Below are 18,512 nucleotides of genomic sequence, written 5' to 3'. Positions count from 1 at the left end.
TATGTATATATGTATATATGTATATGTATATATATATATGTATATGTATATATATATATGTATATGTATATATATATATGTATATGTATATATATATATATGTATATGTATATACGCATATATATATATATACATATATATATGATAGCAGGGTCTCTGCTTTTTGGCATCGGCGGGGATCTGTTTTATCGACTTTTGAAGAAGACAGCGGGAGCAGTTTTGGCCATGGAAAAGCTTCCGAGTCAGTGTGAAGGTCTGGTCCTCACTGTGGGAACTTTAAATCGTTTGGTCTACGAGCTTAACCGTAAGGTGGAGATGATTGAGAATCGCAGACCACCTGTGGCTTCTGGGACTCATCAGCATGGTGGGTTCGACCTTGAAGGAGACTCGTAGTATGGATCAGTGGAATGTAATCTCACAATTAGGCATTTTCGGAACCAGAACGCCCAGATGGACTCAAGGCTGAAGAAAAAAATCTGTCTGCCTGAAGAAAAAACAAAAATCAAGCTTATCTGAATCAGACTCCCAACAGCCTTGGAGACAGGCTGACTATCAAATTTCTCCTGGGACATGAGTACCCAAGGACAAAAGCTTCATCTATCGCCCCCCCCCCCCCCCAAAAAAAAAAAACCACCCCCACCCCCGGAGTACTTTCTGTGCAAGCTTATCAGAACTGCTGGCTGGAAACACATCTTCAGAAACTGTGGCTGATCTGAAAAAACGCTCATGGACAAATCTCAACACCTCGATGTCAAATGCAAATGTAACCATGTTTTAATTGTGCTTGCTGGTAGAGTATTTTTGATGTCTCAAATCGTGTCCTGATAGACAAGATGTGAAAGATTTTTTTTGTACTACCACTATCTACCCTCATGTTTCTTCCCCTTTTCCTATCTAAGATTATTATCTGATAAGGATAAAATGGCCGCGCTCTCCTGTAGTTGCAGCTTCGTGCACTCCGCCCATCTTTCGGACGACTATACGTGCATATTCGCGTTGTACCTTGGTGCAATTCCAATAAAGTTTATTCTGATTCTGATATGGATGCAGTTAGAGAGGACATGGAGGTAGTTGGAGTGAGGACAGAGGATGCAGAGGACAGCGTGAGTTGGAGGAGGATGACTTGAAGTAAGAGGGAAAAGCTGAAAGCAGAAGAAGAAGAAAGAAAATATTTGTTTATTTTTACTGCTACAGTTGTGATAAAATAAATACAAACCGGGTTCAAGCATCCTCTGCATGTTTTATGTCTTTTTTTTTTTTTTTTTACGTGAACTAAGCCATGAAAATACTTTGTTTTTCTTTCTTTGCAGAGACTCAGAAATTGTTTTTTGCTTGCTTGAATGTGTGAAATGTTGCCAGTTCCTGTTTCTGCTGTTTCCTCTGCAGGAAGAAAGTTTTGAGGTTCAGGTTCTTTAACACTCAGCCACGCTCAGAGTCAGACCTGAAGCAAAGCACAGGAGGAGACAGGGAGGAAACAGGACATCGGAAGGGAGAGATGGAGACTAAACTGTGTTGACACTACAGAGAGGAGGAGTAGGAGGTGATACATGCAGAGGAATCAGATGTGTACGAGCATTTTGAACTGTGGGGGAAGCTGCTGGTACTGTATATCAAGCTGCTTGTTTGTTTTCTTCTGAACCTGTGAGATCTGCAAAATATGCAGCGACACAAACTCTATTGCTGAAAATACACAATGCTGTTAGCGCCACAAATAAAATTATAAAGCAAAACAATTAAAAATGGTCTGCACAATTAAATATCAAAAGGTTAAGTGGAAGTACATATTTTAAGGTTATGCCAGTTAATTTGCAGAGCAAAGTTAAAGCTGCTGTTTGAAAAGCAGCAAAAAATGGAAAGATGAATCAAGCACTATTCTAATAAAACGTATCTCCTGCCGCCTTGCCTAAGATCTTGGGCTGCATGTCAGCGCACAGACTATATGCTGTGTGTGCCACTCAGCTACAACCACTCCAAAGTTTAGCTCATTAACTGTAAAACTTAGTAAGTTAGAACACTGTTTGTATTCACAAAGATTGATTATTTGTGGCAGCCATCTTGAACTGAGTCGACTCCAAAAACTAATGAGTTAAACTTGCATCCAATGATTCCCTTCTCAAAGTTTGATTAAAATGTAGACCAATGTTTTGTGAGTTATTTTGCTACCTAACAAACACACGTCCACACACACAGACACTGACAATTACATGATCGCCCACTGATAAGGCATTTCAAACAAACTAGATGTTCACTGTTAGCATTACCATACCATACCATTTTGATTACAAAGCACTTAAAACAGCGACAAGGCCAACCAAAGTGCTGTACAGACAGAACAACAGGTAACACACAAAGCAAAATACAAAATGAAGTAAATCTGAAATATAGACATAAAAACGATGCAGATAATGATGACAAACCAGTGTGGAGCATACAGGTTCAAAACGCAGATCCTCTGGTGTTGAATGCTAATGAATAGTAGTGAGTTTTTAAACGGGACTTGAAAACCGAGAGGGAGGGGGCCAGTCTGACAAGCAGAGCATTAGAGCATAACACTTGTTGTATTTCTCTAGTTATTTTAACCGGAAGTCAGTGATGAACAGAAAGACACATGGACAAATGCAGCAGAAAACTGCATAAAAGAAAGCCCAAAAAGTTTAGATTTAGCCATTTATTTTCATATTTTGGTGTATTTGGGATATTTCTGATCTGGGAAGTCACTTGTTGCTCGAGTGTGTTGGCTCAGACTAGAGACAGTGCCATTACAGTAATGTTTGCAAGGACAAACATTTACATAAACGCTTCTTTGAAATGTACAAAAAGCACTTCAAATGAGAATATAAACTTTTTTTGCACGTTAGTTGTTTTTTTTCCATTATTGCTCCTATTCATTTTCAGCTTTCTTCTTCTTTTGTCTTCCAGTGCAAATGTAAAACTGCAATGGAAACTCAGTTTCTTATTGCTTGAGATGATTTTTGTTTGTTTTCAAAGAAAACTCGATTCACATTAGAGTAGATGAAAACAATGTTTGTAACTGGAACTGGCAGAGATCGGGCTTATTTGACTCACCAGCTGTTTCCAGCCTGGGCCATTAAAGCCAATTATGAGCAAACATCTCCCTCCTAGAAATTCACAGAAATTAAAGTAATTTCTACAATAGGGTTTTCTTGATTATTTTTTTTACACAACTGTTCCTATTTCACATTATTATTTTCTATTAGGTGCAACTCCTACTGAATCACAGTCATTAGAAAAACACACTATACTTCCACTCTCTGCTAGAAATTGTTTGAGGGTTTGATTCGCGTTTATTGTTTGTTAGCTTTTTAAAAAATATAGTTTCAGTTAATCTTTGCAAGTCACTATGAACTCCATTAGTTAAGCCTTCATGTCAAAGTAAGACTGAACACCAGTGACTTGTTTTATTCTGTTTTAACCCCTAGAATACGTAAATGCTTCATGGTAGCTGCAGCATCAATGGTCATGAATCTTCAGAGGGATTCAGCTAATAAACTTCAATCCCATCATGCAATGAGGGACCACTTGTGTTCCATCATAGCATATTATAGTGCCATTTTCTGCTCTGCGTATAATAAAACCATGTGCTTTTTATAATGTTGGATTATTACAGGGCATCAGGAGCACATTGGTTGAATGGGTCTTAATCTCAGGTACATCAGTGTGAAGAACATAAGCCTATGTACTCTATGTTGGGTTTAGGGGTGTAGGATGGTCGCTAGGGTGGGTGGGGTGGCAGCTAAAGAATGATTTCACACAGTGATGCTCCATAAATCCGCCTCATAATTGTTTCCCTACTTGGTGTGCAGTCTTGCTCCATAAAGGGGCAAAGCCAAGGGTGCTTTAAATGTCAAGGGAGCGGCACACTGATGAATTACCTTTTAAAGATATCAGAGGGAAGCGCGTTTCAGGTGAAGGATGAGGCTAACCCAGCGCTCGTAGGCCCTGTCAGAATGTGTGAGCACATCACTCCCCCCTCAGGGGAAATTTGTCTTTTTATCAACTGTCCAGAGAAGTCACAGCATATCCTAACTGAATAAATCAAAGATAATTAGTTTGCTGTGTTCCCTTATCTCCGATGTGCCAGTTTTTCTGCAGAGATCACCTGCAGATATGTGGTTCCGTGGGTGAATGTGGGTGTTTGTTTGCAGATTTGCCCTGACAGTGCAGGCAGCTCACATATGACTGCTTTAGTTTTGGCAGGGAGCATAAATATACATAGACTGTGTTCCAACTCTTCCTCAGTAATCAACACAAAGGTGGGAATAAAGACACAGAAATGGACATTTCTCAGTTTTCTTTCTGGGTGCAGAGGGAAAAACACTTTTTTAACAAACTTAGCACAATTTAGGCTTATTTTTTTATAACAAATCGTCAACAAGAACATCAAAATCTAATTTCGTTGGACAAAATCTCTATTTATTTAATGGTGACTCTTGTTGTAGACATGCAGAGTGTTGGAACAATGCAGTGGTTAGCCTGTGCAATATATGAACAAGTAAGTCATAGATTTAGTTATTTTTGTGTTCAGAAATCAAATGTGAGGTCTAAAGTGTGGGGTCCAGGTGTACTGCTCTTAGGGCTTGGCTAGGTTTGTCAATAAGTGGGTCTTAGAGGTTTGATCGTGGTGCTCAGTGTGCCAGTGGCTCAGTCTGGGCTCATACTTTAGAATATAGGTGCGGTGTGATGATCTCACTCTAGTCTTTGCCTGAGAATAATATCTACGTGCGGACCAAAGCTAAGCTAAATGCATGTAGCTGTATTCAATCCACAGCAGATCGCCGTGCATGGTGGAATAATTAACTTGATAACATAACATATTGCAATAGAAGCTCATGTTCTGTGATATCAAATGGTATTGTGCATCATGTTTAGCTAGAATTTGGACAATATGTTTATGTTCAGATTTCCAAGATGGTGCAGGATGTCTCTTCGCCCTTGGCCTGTCTGGGAAAGCTATCGTAGCAGACCCAGTGCCTCTCCAGATAAGAGCACCCAGGATTTCACTGCACACTAGCTACTGCTGCAGCAACCTACTTTGATAGCTTATGCTTAAAGGATAATACATTTTTTTACACAATAATCAGATCTGCTCTTTACCCGTGGAGCATTGCACAGCCCAGATGAAATTGAAATGTGTGATTTGGGTCCCTGATAATCTACACATGTCAGTAAAATGTAGCCACTGGTTTCACTGAAATGCTTTAGACTTGTTGGAGTGAATGCAACAGGTTTAAAACTATTTATACTTCAGACCTCACTAAAGTTTCTCTCTGTAGTTGGAACCTTCTTGATTTTTTGGGGGAGTCTGGACTTTTGGGAAATATAAACTTGTTTCTCTTATAATGCAATGAATGCAGTGGTGGGATGTAACTAAGTACAAGTACTTCATTACTGTACTTAAGTATATTTTTCATGTATCTGTACTTTACTTAAGTAGAATTAAACGTGAATACTTTCGACTTTTGCTCCACTACATTTTACATCAAGTATCTGTACTTTCTACTACACTACATTTCTATAATGCGTTGTCTTACAAGTTACATTCACGTTGCAGTTTTTTTGTTTGTTACTTTGAAAGTAACCAATGGTGAGAGGGGAGTTGGTCCAGTGAATCACTGCAAAGTGGGCAGGTAACGTTAGGCCTGCCTTCAAGAAGAGCTGGACCAATGACTTATATTCTAGTCATTGAGCTGGACGCACCCACAGCACCACTAACACACCCAAACTGGATTCCACCGCGGAGAGTCCGCTAGAAGATACGTGCCACCCATGGCCTTATTGAAAACTATTGAAAGATTATTGAAAGATTATTGAAAGATTATTGAAAGACTATTCAGCACAACAGGACAGATTCTCTCTCCCTAAAGAGGCAGACTGGACTCAAAAACATTGAAAACCAGCTTCTTCTGAACTTGAGCAATAAATTCTTGCTGCAATATTAAAATGTGTCAGTTCGTGGATGTTAGGAGACCAGAGATGTCTTCAAATGACTGAACACTCGGGTCCAAGTTTTGAAAATGGTGTCAGGAAGTTAAAATATTGTTCACTATTGACCCATTACAAGTTTCACTAGACAGTATTTTAACTAGAGTTGATGACAAACTGGAGTTGAAATATCAGATATTCCTTTGTTAGGTCTAATGCTCCTTTTTTCAGTCAGACAACTTTTACTTAAATGTGTTTACTGCAGTTAAAATGACACATTGGTTTTGTTTTGTGTTAAATAAAATCTTTCGAAGGTAAAATCATTCCTCGTTCTTATTTTGATTAATGACATTTAACTCTGCAGGTCATCCCTGAAGTTCTGATGCACAGAATCACAAGTCCAAGTGTGAACTGTGTCACAGAGTAAACACAATAAAAACATGTATTATCTGCAGCATTGATCATTAAAATGACACAACACTATTAATGTATTAGAGAAAATATACATACACAAGGCACACTTAATGATATTGTAGACCATTGCATTAGGTAATACATTCAGCAAGTATTTTTACTTTTAATACTTCAAGTATTTTTAAAAGCAAGTACTTATTTACTTTTACTTAAGTAAAAACACTAATGTGGTACTTCTATTTTTACTAGAATACATTTTTGTTTGTTTATTTGTACTTTTACTTAAATACATTGTTTGAGTACTTTCTCCACCGCTGAATCTGATACAATCTGAGTCTTTGCACCGTTTTTAGAAATGAATGGCTCAATCAGCTCAGAACATAAAGCTGATCTATTTAAGAAAGAATTGAAAGAAATATGTTTTATGACAAGGGCTAAGAAAATGAAAAAGGTTTTCTAATGACGTCATCTAAACAGGGACCAACAAACTTGTAAAACAAGGAAGATGCCAATTTAGGAAAACAATACAAAAATACACCCTTTCATGTCTTGAACTTAAACTGTGCATACCATTTTATTTGTTCACATTTTATGGTGAAGTTTGTTTTGTGTGTTTTCTTTTTTCTTTCTTCTGCCCTCATGAGCAAGAAATTGCCTTTTTCCTGACTGTGAAGCAGCCACTCACTCGTGTTAATTTACGCGTTTCTTTCCATCAATCACCTCCGTCTCCCCAGACTCACTTGTAGGACTGCCTCGATCCTCCTCCATCCCTCCTTTGTGTTTACGTCTATGAAATTTGAGGAAAAACATGCCGAGGAGCTCCCCTTGGTGATGGCAGCAATTTGGCTCTCATATACTTCTGTCCTCCAGACACTGCTGCTGTTTGAGCTGTGTTTGTTGTTTTGTTGTGTTTCTTTTGCATTCATTAGCTTTTGCCGAGTGGAAGGGAGTAATACTAATTTAGTTTAGCTGTTCTGAGCTGCAATTTTATAATAGCTAATTGTTGTGATTTTACGGCTTCGTTTGTAATTGTAATTTTTTTTCATTTTGTGTTAAGTTGTGATTAAATAAGGGTTAGAAGTATACTTGTTGCTACAAAACTCAAAGCTTGTCAAAGATTTTAAAAAGTAATTGAAGGCTTAGGAGAAGTGGATCATGATCGTTTATTTGTATGAAATTAAAACGCAGAGTTGAAAAAAGCTGGACTTGTCTGTTCAGAGGCTTATCTAGCTTTGGTTGGCTGAGTAATTAAATCAGAGAAGCGAGTGAAGTTCTCTGCAGCTCCGCACTTCTTTTTGTTTCCTCTTTAATCAGGTGGCTATTAAACCTCTGATTGCGCTCCCCATCTTCTGACTTCAGCGTAGCTATTAAACACAGACTGAAAGCATGCCTTTTTTTTCTGTGCGTCGCACTGAAAGAATTTAAATGAATTAAGAAAAAAAGATTAAAATGACAAGTGGAAGAAAAATGATAAATGCACAAACACACTTTGACAAGAGAGTGACATAGAAAAGCAGAGATGAATGTTCGTGCTGTTATTGTGTTGTTCACCACCTGCTCATCCCAGAGCAGATGATAAATGCTTCATTCCACAGCTATAAGTCTCCTTACCTCTGACATATGAGATTTATATGACCTTAAATTTTACCGTTAAATCCGCGTGTTTGTGCATGCACAAGCAGAGCTTTCACCTCTTTTGCCAAGCGCCCACAAATCCTCAAACACAGCCACTCCTGGAGGTTTGCAGAAGGTTATTTTATTTAGTCTGGTATCAGAAATTCTGCCTCTCCCTCCACATGCTGAGTGTGACATACCGTATGACCCTCCTTCAAGGTGATCTCTTCTGCGCGCTCCGCAGAGATCACACAGATTAGACTAATGCCACGCTCAGACGGCCACCGCCGGCCAAGCTGCCTGCATGCATCCATCCTGATGTACTTAACTTGCTTCTGCGGGAGCAGACAAGGTTGTTCAGCACGAAAAGTCAACTTTTTGCTTATTGCCTTTAAAAACCTGATGCTGTGTTTCACTTTAAAGGTTGTTAATTTGTACTTTTAATGTTAGTTTGAGAAAGGAAAATGAGTCTTGACTGATTTCTTGGTTTTTTATTTTGTTTCCAATGAGGCAGAATTTAGTGTAATCTTTTAAAGTGATCTTTAGAATTAGTCCAGACCTTTTGACAGTCTTTAAAGGGTGGACTTTGGTTGCTTTTTTGTTTTTTTACTCATTCTTGTCTAGTGCTCGAACATCATCAGGGGAATATTTGTTTGTTTCTTTGTTAGTTTGTGCATTCTGATTTGTGAATCATTCAAGTATTAAAAGGTTCCTAAACTCAACAGATGAACCAGTGTTGTCGACACACAACATGCAACTGGACCATTATACACTTTGTTTCCAGCAACAAATATGCTCTCATTTCTTTATGCAGTAGTCCCTCGTTTATCGTGGGGGATCCGCATTCTGCACCCTGAAGCCCTGTGGTTTCTAAACTCTAAACACTTTAAAAGAGCACAGAATGTCATGGTTTCCCTCTCTCTGCCTCCGCTGCTCTTAGCCACCTGCAAGCGCTCTTGGCCACGCCCACTTCTCCGCTCTGCACAAGAACAGCTGCAGGAGGAAGCTTATCCTGCAGTGTGAGCTGCACAGAGGTGCAGTAGGTGCTAAATAATTTAAAATAATTTATTTTAAATAAAAATTCCATGCCGATCATGCAGCTCATCCATCATTCAGCCACTTGTGTGTCATGTCCAATCTTATTTTGAAAAACCGTGATAGTGCGAGTCCGCGAAAAATGAACAGCGAAGGAGCGAGGGAATATTGTACTGTATGAAAACTACCAAATATAATAGTTTGACACAAAAAATAGTACTTTAGCTTCAAAAGGATGGTTCTTAAAGACATATATTAGATGATGAACCTCTTTAACCAAGCAGATGATGGATGATGCTCAGGTGCTGTTGCAGGTCTTTGGTGGATTTGTTCTTTCCTGTTTTTTAAAGATACTCATACTTCAAGAAATATGATTTAGGCCTAAAAAAATGTGTTCACTTTGCAAAAATTTCTACAGTCAGTTACAAAAGCCAAAATCAAAACAAAATAAATAAAAATAGAGCAAAATTAACAAAATTGAGGACCAGATTTAACTTTTTTAGATTTTTCTACCTGGATTCTTGAGCATGCATCAAGATAGAGCAAAACTTGTTTTAAAAAAGCAGCAAAATACCTAAGAACTAAAATGTAGGACCATTTTAAACAACTCCTTAATTCTGCACAGTACTGCATGTGCAAAAGAAACTCATAAACAAATAAAAATAAAAGCATTTTGTCCTTTCAATCACAGTGAGTCCACAAATTCACTTGCAGTTGTTCTACATCAACAATAATACCATATGTTTTTCACTTAACTGCTCAAAAATATTTTTACATTTATTTATTTATTATTATTATTATTATTATTGTCTTTTGTCTTTATTTTTTGTCATATCTTTTTGTTTTATGTGCCTTTTTGCTGTGCCCACACTATTTCGTGTACAACACGTGGAGTGAAGAGTTCAGGCAGATCACAGGTGAACGTGCTGGGCTGCAGAAACGTATGCTCAACTCTGTAGTTGCTTTTAAAAGTGCTTTTTTTAAATATATTGAATTTGAACAATATCTAGAATGTTGTAAACTTGGACAAAACGTAAGGTTCTAGAGTCCAACCTTAAATAAATTTGAAAAACGATACGTGGTGGCTCGATTATTTTAAAATCTGCAACCATCTATTGTAAGCATGTGGTTTTCTTTGTTTTCCTGCAGCTCCTGTGATCCTGAATGAATTAAACTGGACCCAAGCCTTGGAGAGGGTTTTTATTGAAAACCGGCGGGAGGACAGCTCTCTGCGCTGGCAGGTGTTTGGCAGTGCCACGGGAGTGACGCGATACTACCCAGGTAGGCTGCAGGGCACCGAGTCAACGCCTTCAACCTCACAGCAAGATAAAGTCTAAATTGAGCCCAGGGGTCCTCAGCTGCAGTCTCTTATCAGTTTGCTGTACTCGCAACTGAACGGACAGAATGAACGTATGATTACTTTGATCTAATCTGATGGACTGTAACTTCTTTGGTCTCTTCAGCCACTCCATGGAGGGCGCCCAACAAGATTGACCTGTATGATGTCCGAAGAAGACCATGGTAAGACTCTGTTTTTTTACTTTTGCTTTTACACGTTTTAAAATATAATAATTTTATTATTTATTATTAGCAGTGTGGTAGGAAAGCATTGCTTTGGCTTTTTCTTGTACCACTAGATGTTCTGTTTTTATGAATATGACTTCAAAAGCATTCAAAAACCTTAATTTATTCTACTGAGCTCGTGTAAACTTGTGATAAAATGTCACAGAGCTGTGTATAGTCTGTACCTGATAAAGTTTGTCCTTAATAAAAGCAATTAATATACACAGATTGCACTCTTAATGACTGTATCTCAGAATGATATATCATCCTGCGAGATGTTTGAGCTTCTTCGCTGATTTACGAAAATGTCAGTTTGTTGTCGTTGTCCTGATTAGTGTCTGATGAGTATCTGTTGTGCAATTAGTCTGGAAAGACAAATTAATCCAAACATGAGTGCCAGCAGCAGAGTAAAGTACTTAAAGAACTTTAACTTGTCATTCCAACACCAGTGTTGTCTTGAACTGCAACCTGTTCTAAATTGGACTTTGAATTGTCCTTTGAATGCATATGTATTGTTTGTTTTGCTGGGGGGGAAGACAGAGGTTATTAGGAAGGTAATAGTTTTTAAATTTTTGGTTTAATGTTTTCTTTTTGCACATTAGAAGACTGTGTAAAGATCCCCAGTTTTTTTTTTTTTTCCCTACAGGTTTTTTTTTCTTAATAGACCCTAGATGCTCCCTTCAGTCTGTAGTTTAAAAGCGTAATTGTTTAACAGAATAAAAAGCATTTTCCTGACCTGTTTTTATCTCTCTAAATGATGACGAGGATACAATAAATACATTTGTACAAAACCATCTACAGAAGGTCAGGCAGAGAAAAAGTGAGGCTCTTCACCCTCTCACCCAGCCAGCCAGGCTTTCTGTCCGCCCCTTGCTCTTTCAATCTACCTGCAACTGTCACATCGGTTTTGAGGCAGCGCTGCCTGTTGCCTGGTTACAGGTTGGAGTGAAGTGGACATAATAATGACAGCAATGTTGATTAGACCTGGCCTCATTTTCAGTCTCGGTCTCTGTCCAACTCAAACTGAGTGGCTGTTTGAGGTCAGGCCACGCCGGCAGATCAAGTCAACAAGCTTACACTAAACAAATACGCATGCTTTAAACTATGTTTTATATGCTCTTTAATCTTTAACCTTTTATAACAAACTGTATAGTCACTATCTGGTGATCTTAAAGACTGAATGTGGTGATAACTGTAGTAAATCTGGTCACAAGTAGGATTTAAAAGTTGAGGTTAAGATCCAGTTCAAGAAGATCCAGCCATCAAGACATAGGAACACATCTTCTGTTCTGAACACTCGGTGATGCTGAATGATAAATAAAAAATACAATTAAAGGTAATCCTTGAAGGAATGTATATTGCCTGCTGCCTTTCATGCCAGAGTTGTATCCTAAGATTATCTTATGTTGAGAAACAATGAAGTTAAAACCGTTTTGGTTTTACCTTATTAATAACATCATGCACGATCCTTTATATTATCATTTTTTTATTATTATTCATTCAACCTTCATTTATTCAGGCTAGCCTCATTGAGCCACAGGGACTCATTTACAAGACAGAACATATAAAGTACAGACAGCAATAACAGTAAACAATGACAACAATAAACTACAGTAAAAAAAATACAGTTAAAATAAGAGTAGTGTACAAAACAATAAATCAGGGTGCCGTAAAACAGGGTGAAATATTAAAAACAAGAACATATTTGCATACATTTTTCATTGACATTATCAAATGTTTGAAATCCCTTAAAGAAATCAAGGTGCACAACTTCAGTTCCTGTTGCAAGGTGTTCCAGGTTGCAGGAGCTGAGTAGGAAAAGGCCTTTTTGCCAAGTTCAGTCTGCACTGAGGGAACGCTGCAGGTAATGATGTCCTGAGAGTGCACGCTGTAACTGCACTGACGACGTGACATGTGGGAGGAGATATAAGAAGGTATCAGACCAAGGAGGGATTTATAGATGAAAATGGATCAGTGTGAGTACGTGTAGATAATGATGACCAACTGACCAAGGAGTACAGAGTGCAGTGATGGGTACAGTAGTTACAACCAGTTATGAATCTTAGTGCATCATGGTAGACAGCATCCAACATCTGCAAGGAGCTGACGGGCATTCATATAAATAATGTCTCCATAGTCAATGGCCAGTAGGAAGGAAGCGGTTACAAGGCATTTTCTGGCATTCAGAGTTGAGCAAGATCTATTTCTTAAAAAGAAACCCAGTTCTCATTCTCAACGTATCTTATGAGATATCTTACATGATCTTGTCCAGTATGCTTTGTTAGTCGCAAAGTATATGTTGTGAATGTCTCTCAGCTACCACCACAGCAAATTTTAGTTCAACGTCTGCAAAATTATCTGAGTCAAGGCAAGGGCGTCAGAAGCATCCGTAATGTGGGGGGACACAATGATGTGTGTTGGTGTGTGTGTGCGGGTGTGTGCGCGCACGTGTGTGCGCACGTAAAAAAAAGGTGTTCACTAGTGTACAAAAAAGCAGCATTTCACCTAGATTTCCTTTAATTCCACACATTTAAAACATGTTTTTCACCAAGTTTGTGTAAATTCATGTGTGGATTTTAAAGACATTTTAACTTTAATACACTTTAATACAGAGCGTCAGATTTTATAAAGAATAAAAAATCATCACCACTGGACTTTTTTACTTGTGTACAACACTGCTCATCTAAATGATGTTTCTCATGAAGCTTGAGGACAATAAGGTGTGGGGTTTTAAAGACATTTCAACTTTAATGCATCTGAACACCGCACCTCTTACACCTGCAGCGTCTGACAGCGTCACAGTTAATGCTAAGCTAACATGCTACATACGTAGCGCTCCTCTCAAACATCCTCCTAACATGAATATATGTTTATGATCAACCCCCTGGTCAACCACTGCCCACACTAAGCTGCTAAACTGGCGAGCGAGTAACACAGATACCTCCACCTCCTCCACCTGTGCGAGTTTTCTGCGGAGGCAAGAGGCAGGAAGGGACGGTGGAGAGTTGGATGTAACCAAGAAAACCTGGAGAGGAGTTTTAGTAGCATGAGTGTTCTCCTTTTAATCAAGTGGAATGGATTCATTCACGAAGAAAGAGAAACTGCGCCGCCTGAACTAATGTTTTATAGTAAAGGTGTGTGTGTGTGTGTGTGGGGGGGGGGGGGGTCCAAATGAACGTTTTTTTTTTATGTGGGGGGACTTGTCCCCTTCACATATAATGGTTTTTGTTGGCTAAAGTTCATTAGCTGTGGGGGGCATCTTGAATTGTGTAACTCCAAATGATAATCAGTTGTAGACGTACTGCTAATAAATAGTTTCCCAGAGTTTCATTAAAATTCTTCCAGTGGTTCATGAAATATTTTAACAAACAGGGTTGACTCCCAAAAGGTAACACCGCAATTTTAAACAAGAATGTTGTGCAATTGGGTGCACTCAAAACATATTTTGAGGACCATGCTCAGCTACTACCACACAAATATTTAGCTCAGTATTTGTAAAATTACTTGAGTCATATCTTATTTTTGTTTTTTATGGTCAGATGATTGGGGCCGCCAACTTGAGTTGGATTGAGTTCAGAAGTTAATAAATCGTAGATGTCAATCTAATGATAACTTTCTCCAAGTTTCATAAAAATCAATCATTGGTCATGGAATATTTTGCTAACAGAGTTGATTTCAGTAGTTAAAGGCACAGTTTTAAACACAGATCTTGCACAATCATTTAGCAAATTATAAACTGGGGATTATGCTCAGGTACCACCACACCTTAGCTCAAATTTGTAAAACTGACCAAATTACAACCATTTTTAGGTGTTCTAAGATTGCTTTGCTGTGGTGACTTGATTCAAGTTGACCTCAAAATGTAATCAGTTGTAGATGTACATCCAGTGAATATTTTCTGAAATGTTTATTAAAATACATTCAGTGGCTCATTAGATATTTTGCTAATAGTGCAAACAAATTGCTTCACCTTCGTATTGATAAAAATCAAGCATTAAAACTAATTATTTTCCATAAGAGCCAAGTTGAAAAAGTACAATTTAAACAACTTGAAAATACGTTAAAAACTTTAAGTCTTTATAAGTTATTTAGCTACAGACATGAATCTGAAGATTGTTTCTTTCACGCCATTAATAAACAATTTTTATTCTGTGATACAACGGGTTCAATTAACGTGGCAGACGGTTTCCTTTCATAAAATAAGTCAAAGCATTTATGTAACATCTCAGCCTATCTCCAACCATGAAAGTAACAAGGTTTTCTCTGACAACTTAATTAAGTTAACAAGAAAAAGCCTCCTTGGTGCTGCACTGTCTCTTGAGGCATCACTAAGAACATGGAAAAGACTGTAAACACAAACTCGTGCGTCAAAAAAAACAAGTTAAAACATTGATTCTGTCTCTGATATGTCAGCTCAAAACCCAAAGTGCACCGCAACTAAACTCTTACACATGTTGTGACTGCGAGGCTCTTGCCGGAGACAGGAAGGAACAATGAAGAAGGGGGTGGGGAGGCTGTGGCGTTTCAGACGAGGTTAGACAGAGGAAGAGGTGTATTTTTCCACAATGGGACACCTTGTCACCTCAGTGGCCCTCCATGTTTGTCACTGTCATTTGTGTTGAGCTTTTCCTCATGTTGGAGTCGAAGACAATCCTGCAGCCTGTTGCTTAGCAACTTGTGCCAAAATGGAGCTGAGTGGTGGGGCTGTGGACGGCAGTGTCATGACGTGTCAGGTCAGACTTGTGTGATTATTGTCTAACATAGTGTCTCCCAGACTGACACTGCAAAGTTCGGCCAGTAGTGCACTCTACAAAAACAGACGTTGGGGTTAGGTAAGCCTGTTGTGTGTGTCTCTTTAATACTAGCATGATTCAAAAAGATAATAACACTAATACAATTAAAATTATATATGGCTAAGGGATGTAAAAATTATTTACACTGGATGTAGCAGTGAAAATAAGGCCTGAATTTTTAGTTCTGTTTTGTTTTTGTGCAAAATTTGTGCAGCTCTACAGGTTTGCTGCATCGTTTAAAGTGAAAACCACAACTTGTTGCAGCAAAAACATTTGCAATTTTACCACCATAGTGCATTTTTAATAACAAAAGACATATTTGTATTGTTGGTGAGCTCATAGCTGAAGAACTGATCAAAAACCCATAAAACCTGTTGTCTTTGATGCAATAATATTGCTGTTTTCAACAAACCCACAGTTTGTTGGTAAGCAAACCACAGGATAATGTTAAAATTTAGTTTTTAAGCAGCACAATAAAGCAAAAGAAACGCAAAGAAGGTCATAGCTAGCTCAGAGCCAGGAGTAGTGAAATGCTAGCAAAAAGCAAGAAAACTGTCATGAATCATGTGTCTGTGCTCTGTTAGGCCACGCCCACCTCCTCCGCTGTGATCAGTGTACTCACCTGTTGGCCGCTGCTCTCTATTCCTCACCAGATTATTATTTTTTTTTTTGCAAGTAGATGTCCATCATTTCTCTTATGCCCCAGACTATGAATGAAGACAGCAGCATAAAATAAATCAGCAGCATGAGATCAGCAGCATATCAACTATCAAAGTCAGATTTGATGCTTCACTACTTTAGTTGTAAGCTAGCTTTGTCCTGCCATTTGCTAATGTTTTGCTACTTCTTCTTCTTAGCTAACATTTTTCTGCTTTTGCTTAGCATTTTGATTCTTCTGCCTTTAAAAGGGCTATTTCTGCCTTTTTTTTCCCTAGCGTTTAACTAATTCTAGCACTAAAGTAGCTCTTTCATGCTTATTTGCTAACGTTTCGCTACTGTTTGCACTAAGCTTGCATTTTCAGTTTTTTTTTTTTTTTTTGCCAGTGTTTAGCTACTTTTGAATTAAAAAAAAAGCTTTAAAAAGGTTTCATGTCCAGAAATCAGAAGCTTGGCAGACATCAGATAAGGGTAAGGTGAAACAGGAAAATCCAGGGCACAGAAACTTGGTTAAAACTAGGAGAGCAGTTAGGGTTGGCTTGTTATGCTGCCATAGGCTTAGACTACAGGAGGACAAATTGACCACATTTCCTAAAACAAATTGTTAAAATTGAATAGTTTTCATTTTACACTATTTCTATCTTAACATGTGATTCTTGACCTGCCATTGTGTATCTGTTCCTCTCAAACCCAACCAGTCGACGCAGATGGACGCTTGTCCTGAGCCTGGTTCTGCTAAAGGTTTCTTCCTCATGAAGGAGCTTTTCCTTTCCACTGTCGCCTTCATGCTTGCTCAAGATGAGAGTCTGTGATGAAGTTAAATTCAGAGCAGTCTGCTCCTCAAATAAATAATGTTATTAACTTGTTTTTTATATATACCGGTATGAATGTTTCTGTTTAGCACCCTGATATGACTCCTGTTGTGACTTGGCGCTATATAAATAAACTGAATTGAATTAAAAATGCCAGCAAAGCAAGAGAATAGATCGATTTAATCACACGAGCATCCTTCTGTCAAATCTGGACTGCTGTCATCTCTGAGGTTGGTCAAAGATGTGGTTTTGTTTGCAGAGAAGAAGCAGCAAGAGGAATCATTTTACAATTCATTGTTTTGTAGACGTGGTTTTCTGGGACTCGTAGAAAGTGACGTGAAAACCAGGGCAGAGCCGATAGGGTGGGCTTCAAAAGATTTATTTTTTCCCCTTCAGCTCACCCAGCAACACTTTTAGAGAAAATTAATGATCCAGTCAACGTGCATAATTGTCTTCAATCACCCTGACATTAAAAATTAATATTTGTCCGTTAAAATGTTTTGCCATGAAATAAGGCAAAGCAGGGGGTGAAGCAAAGGAAAGAGAAAGGTAAAATGAAGAAGAGAGGAATAACCTGAGACAGGCACCGAGTCCTGTTAGCCAAGCGTTGCAAAGATCCCATTACCTCCTAGGTTCACAACAGCATGTTGGCTATATCACATATTGATTTCTTCAACAAGTCAATCTAACCTTGTTACAAACATTATGACTGCTGGGCAGTGCCTGAAGCTGAGGGTGCTAAAAAAATAAATAAATAAATCTTCCCAATTTCCCGAACCCAAAGCCTCCTCCTTTTATTCTGTTTGCCTCACTTCAGGTGAGAAGCTGAGTCAGAGGACAAGAACCATTGTTGCTGCTGAAGGTGACACAAGCTTTTTCAAGTTACACCAGAAAACTCTAAACCTGAGCCAAAATGTAAACTTCCATCTGGACTGAACCGTCAATTACTGCAAAGGCATGGCGTGCTTTTAGAATGAAAAGTGGAGAAACTTTTGACGGAAAAAGACTGAACATATTCCTAGAACACAACCAAAAATATGGAAATGTGACTGTGGATAGCAGCACTTCCAATAATCAACACAAAGTGGAATAAATAAGCGGCAGACAACATCTTTTTCACCTGCAGGCTCTCTTAGAGCTGTCCTCCTATATTTTTATCTTAATTCAATCTTTATTCGCCTTTCACTTCCATGCGAGCACTAAGAGAGCAGCAGTCCATAAAATAATAAGCCCATCAGCGCAACACAAACTCTCACACACAAACACACTTCAGCCCTCGCAGTGGGCTATATACAGTGCTCCCATTATTCTGTGGTTCACATCTTCTGTAAATGATGCGTTCATATCAAAGCCCTTACTGAGAGGAAATTTCACTCAAAAACAGGAGGTATTGTAACCGTCATTATCAAAAAGCGCTGCAAAATGTGTCGAATGAACACAGTTTATACAAACACCAGCACGCGACGGGAAGCGTTTCCTGTGAAACGGTAAAACGAAGCCGTGCCACTTCCATGCATCATGCTGCATGCATCTAATGCATGTTACTGAAATGCATGTTTTAGATTAGTCGTCCAATTTAAATGTAATCCACGACACTTTGCTGAACGGGTCAGGGCGCTTGAACACAATCTCCCGAGAGAGAGAGAGAGAGAGAGAGAGAGAGAGAGAGAGAGAGAGAGAG

The 18,512-nt window shown here is 38.6% G+C and overlaps 1 protein-coding gene across 1 annotated transcript in view; it reads left to right on the top strand.

Annotated features, from left to right (window-relative positions):
- cacna2d2a (calcium channel, voltage-dependent, alpha 2/delta subunit 2a) overlaps positions 1–18,512 on the top strand; it is a 259,238-nt gene that overhangs the window by 192,315 nt on the left and 48,411 nt on the right. The window contains exons 7-8 of the mRNA XM_037678732.1: positions 10,156–10,287; positions 10,470–10,527. Coding sequence (XP_037534660.1) covers positions 10,156–10,287; positions 10,470–10,527 — 190 coding nt within the window. The remainder of the gene's footprint in view (positions 1–10,155; positions 10,288–10,469; positions 10,528–18,512) is intronic.

Source organism: Nematolebias whitei, chromosome 7 (genome assembly GCF_014905685.2).
Source record: "Nematolebias whitei isolate Nwh7 chromosome 7, NemWhi1, whole genome shotgun sequence".
Classification (NCBI taxonomy): domain Eukaryota; kingdom Metazoa; phylum Chordata; class Actinopteri; order Cyprinodontiformes; family Rivulidae; genus Nematolebias; species Nematolebias whitei.
The sequence above is the reverse complement of the archived record's forward strand: the minus strand, read 5'-3'. Positions and strand labels throughout refer to the sequence as shown.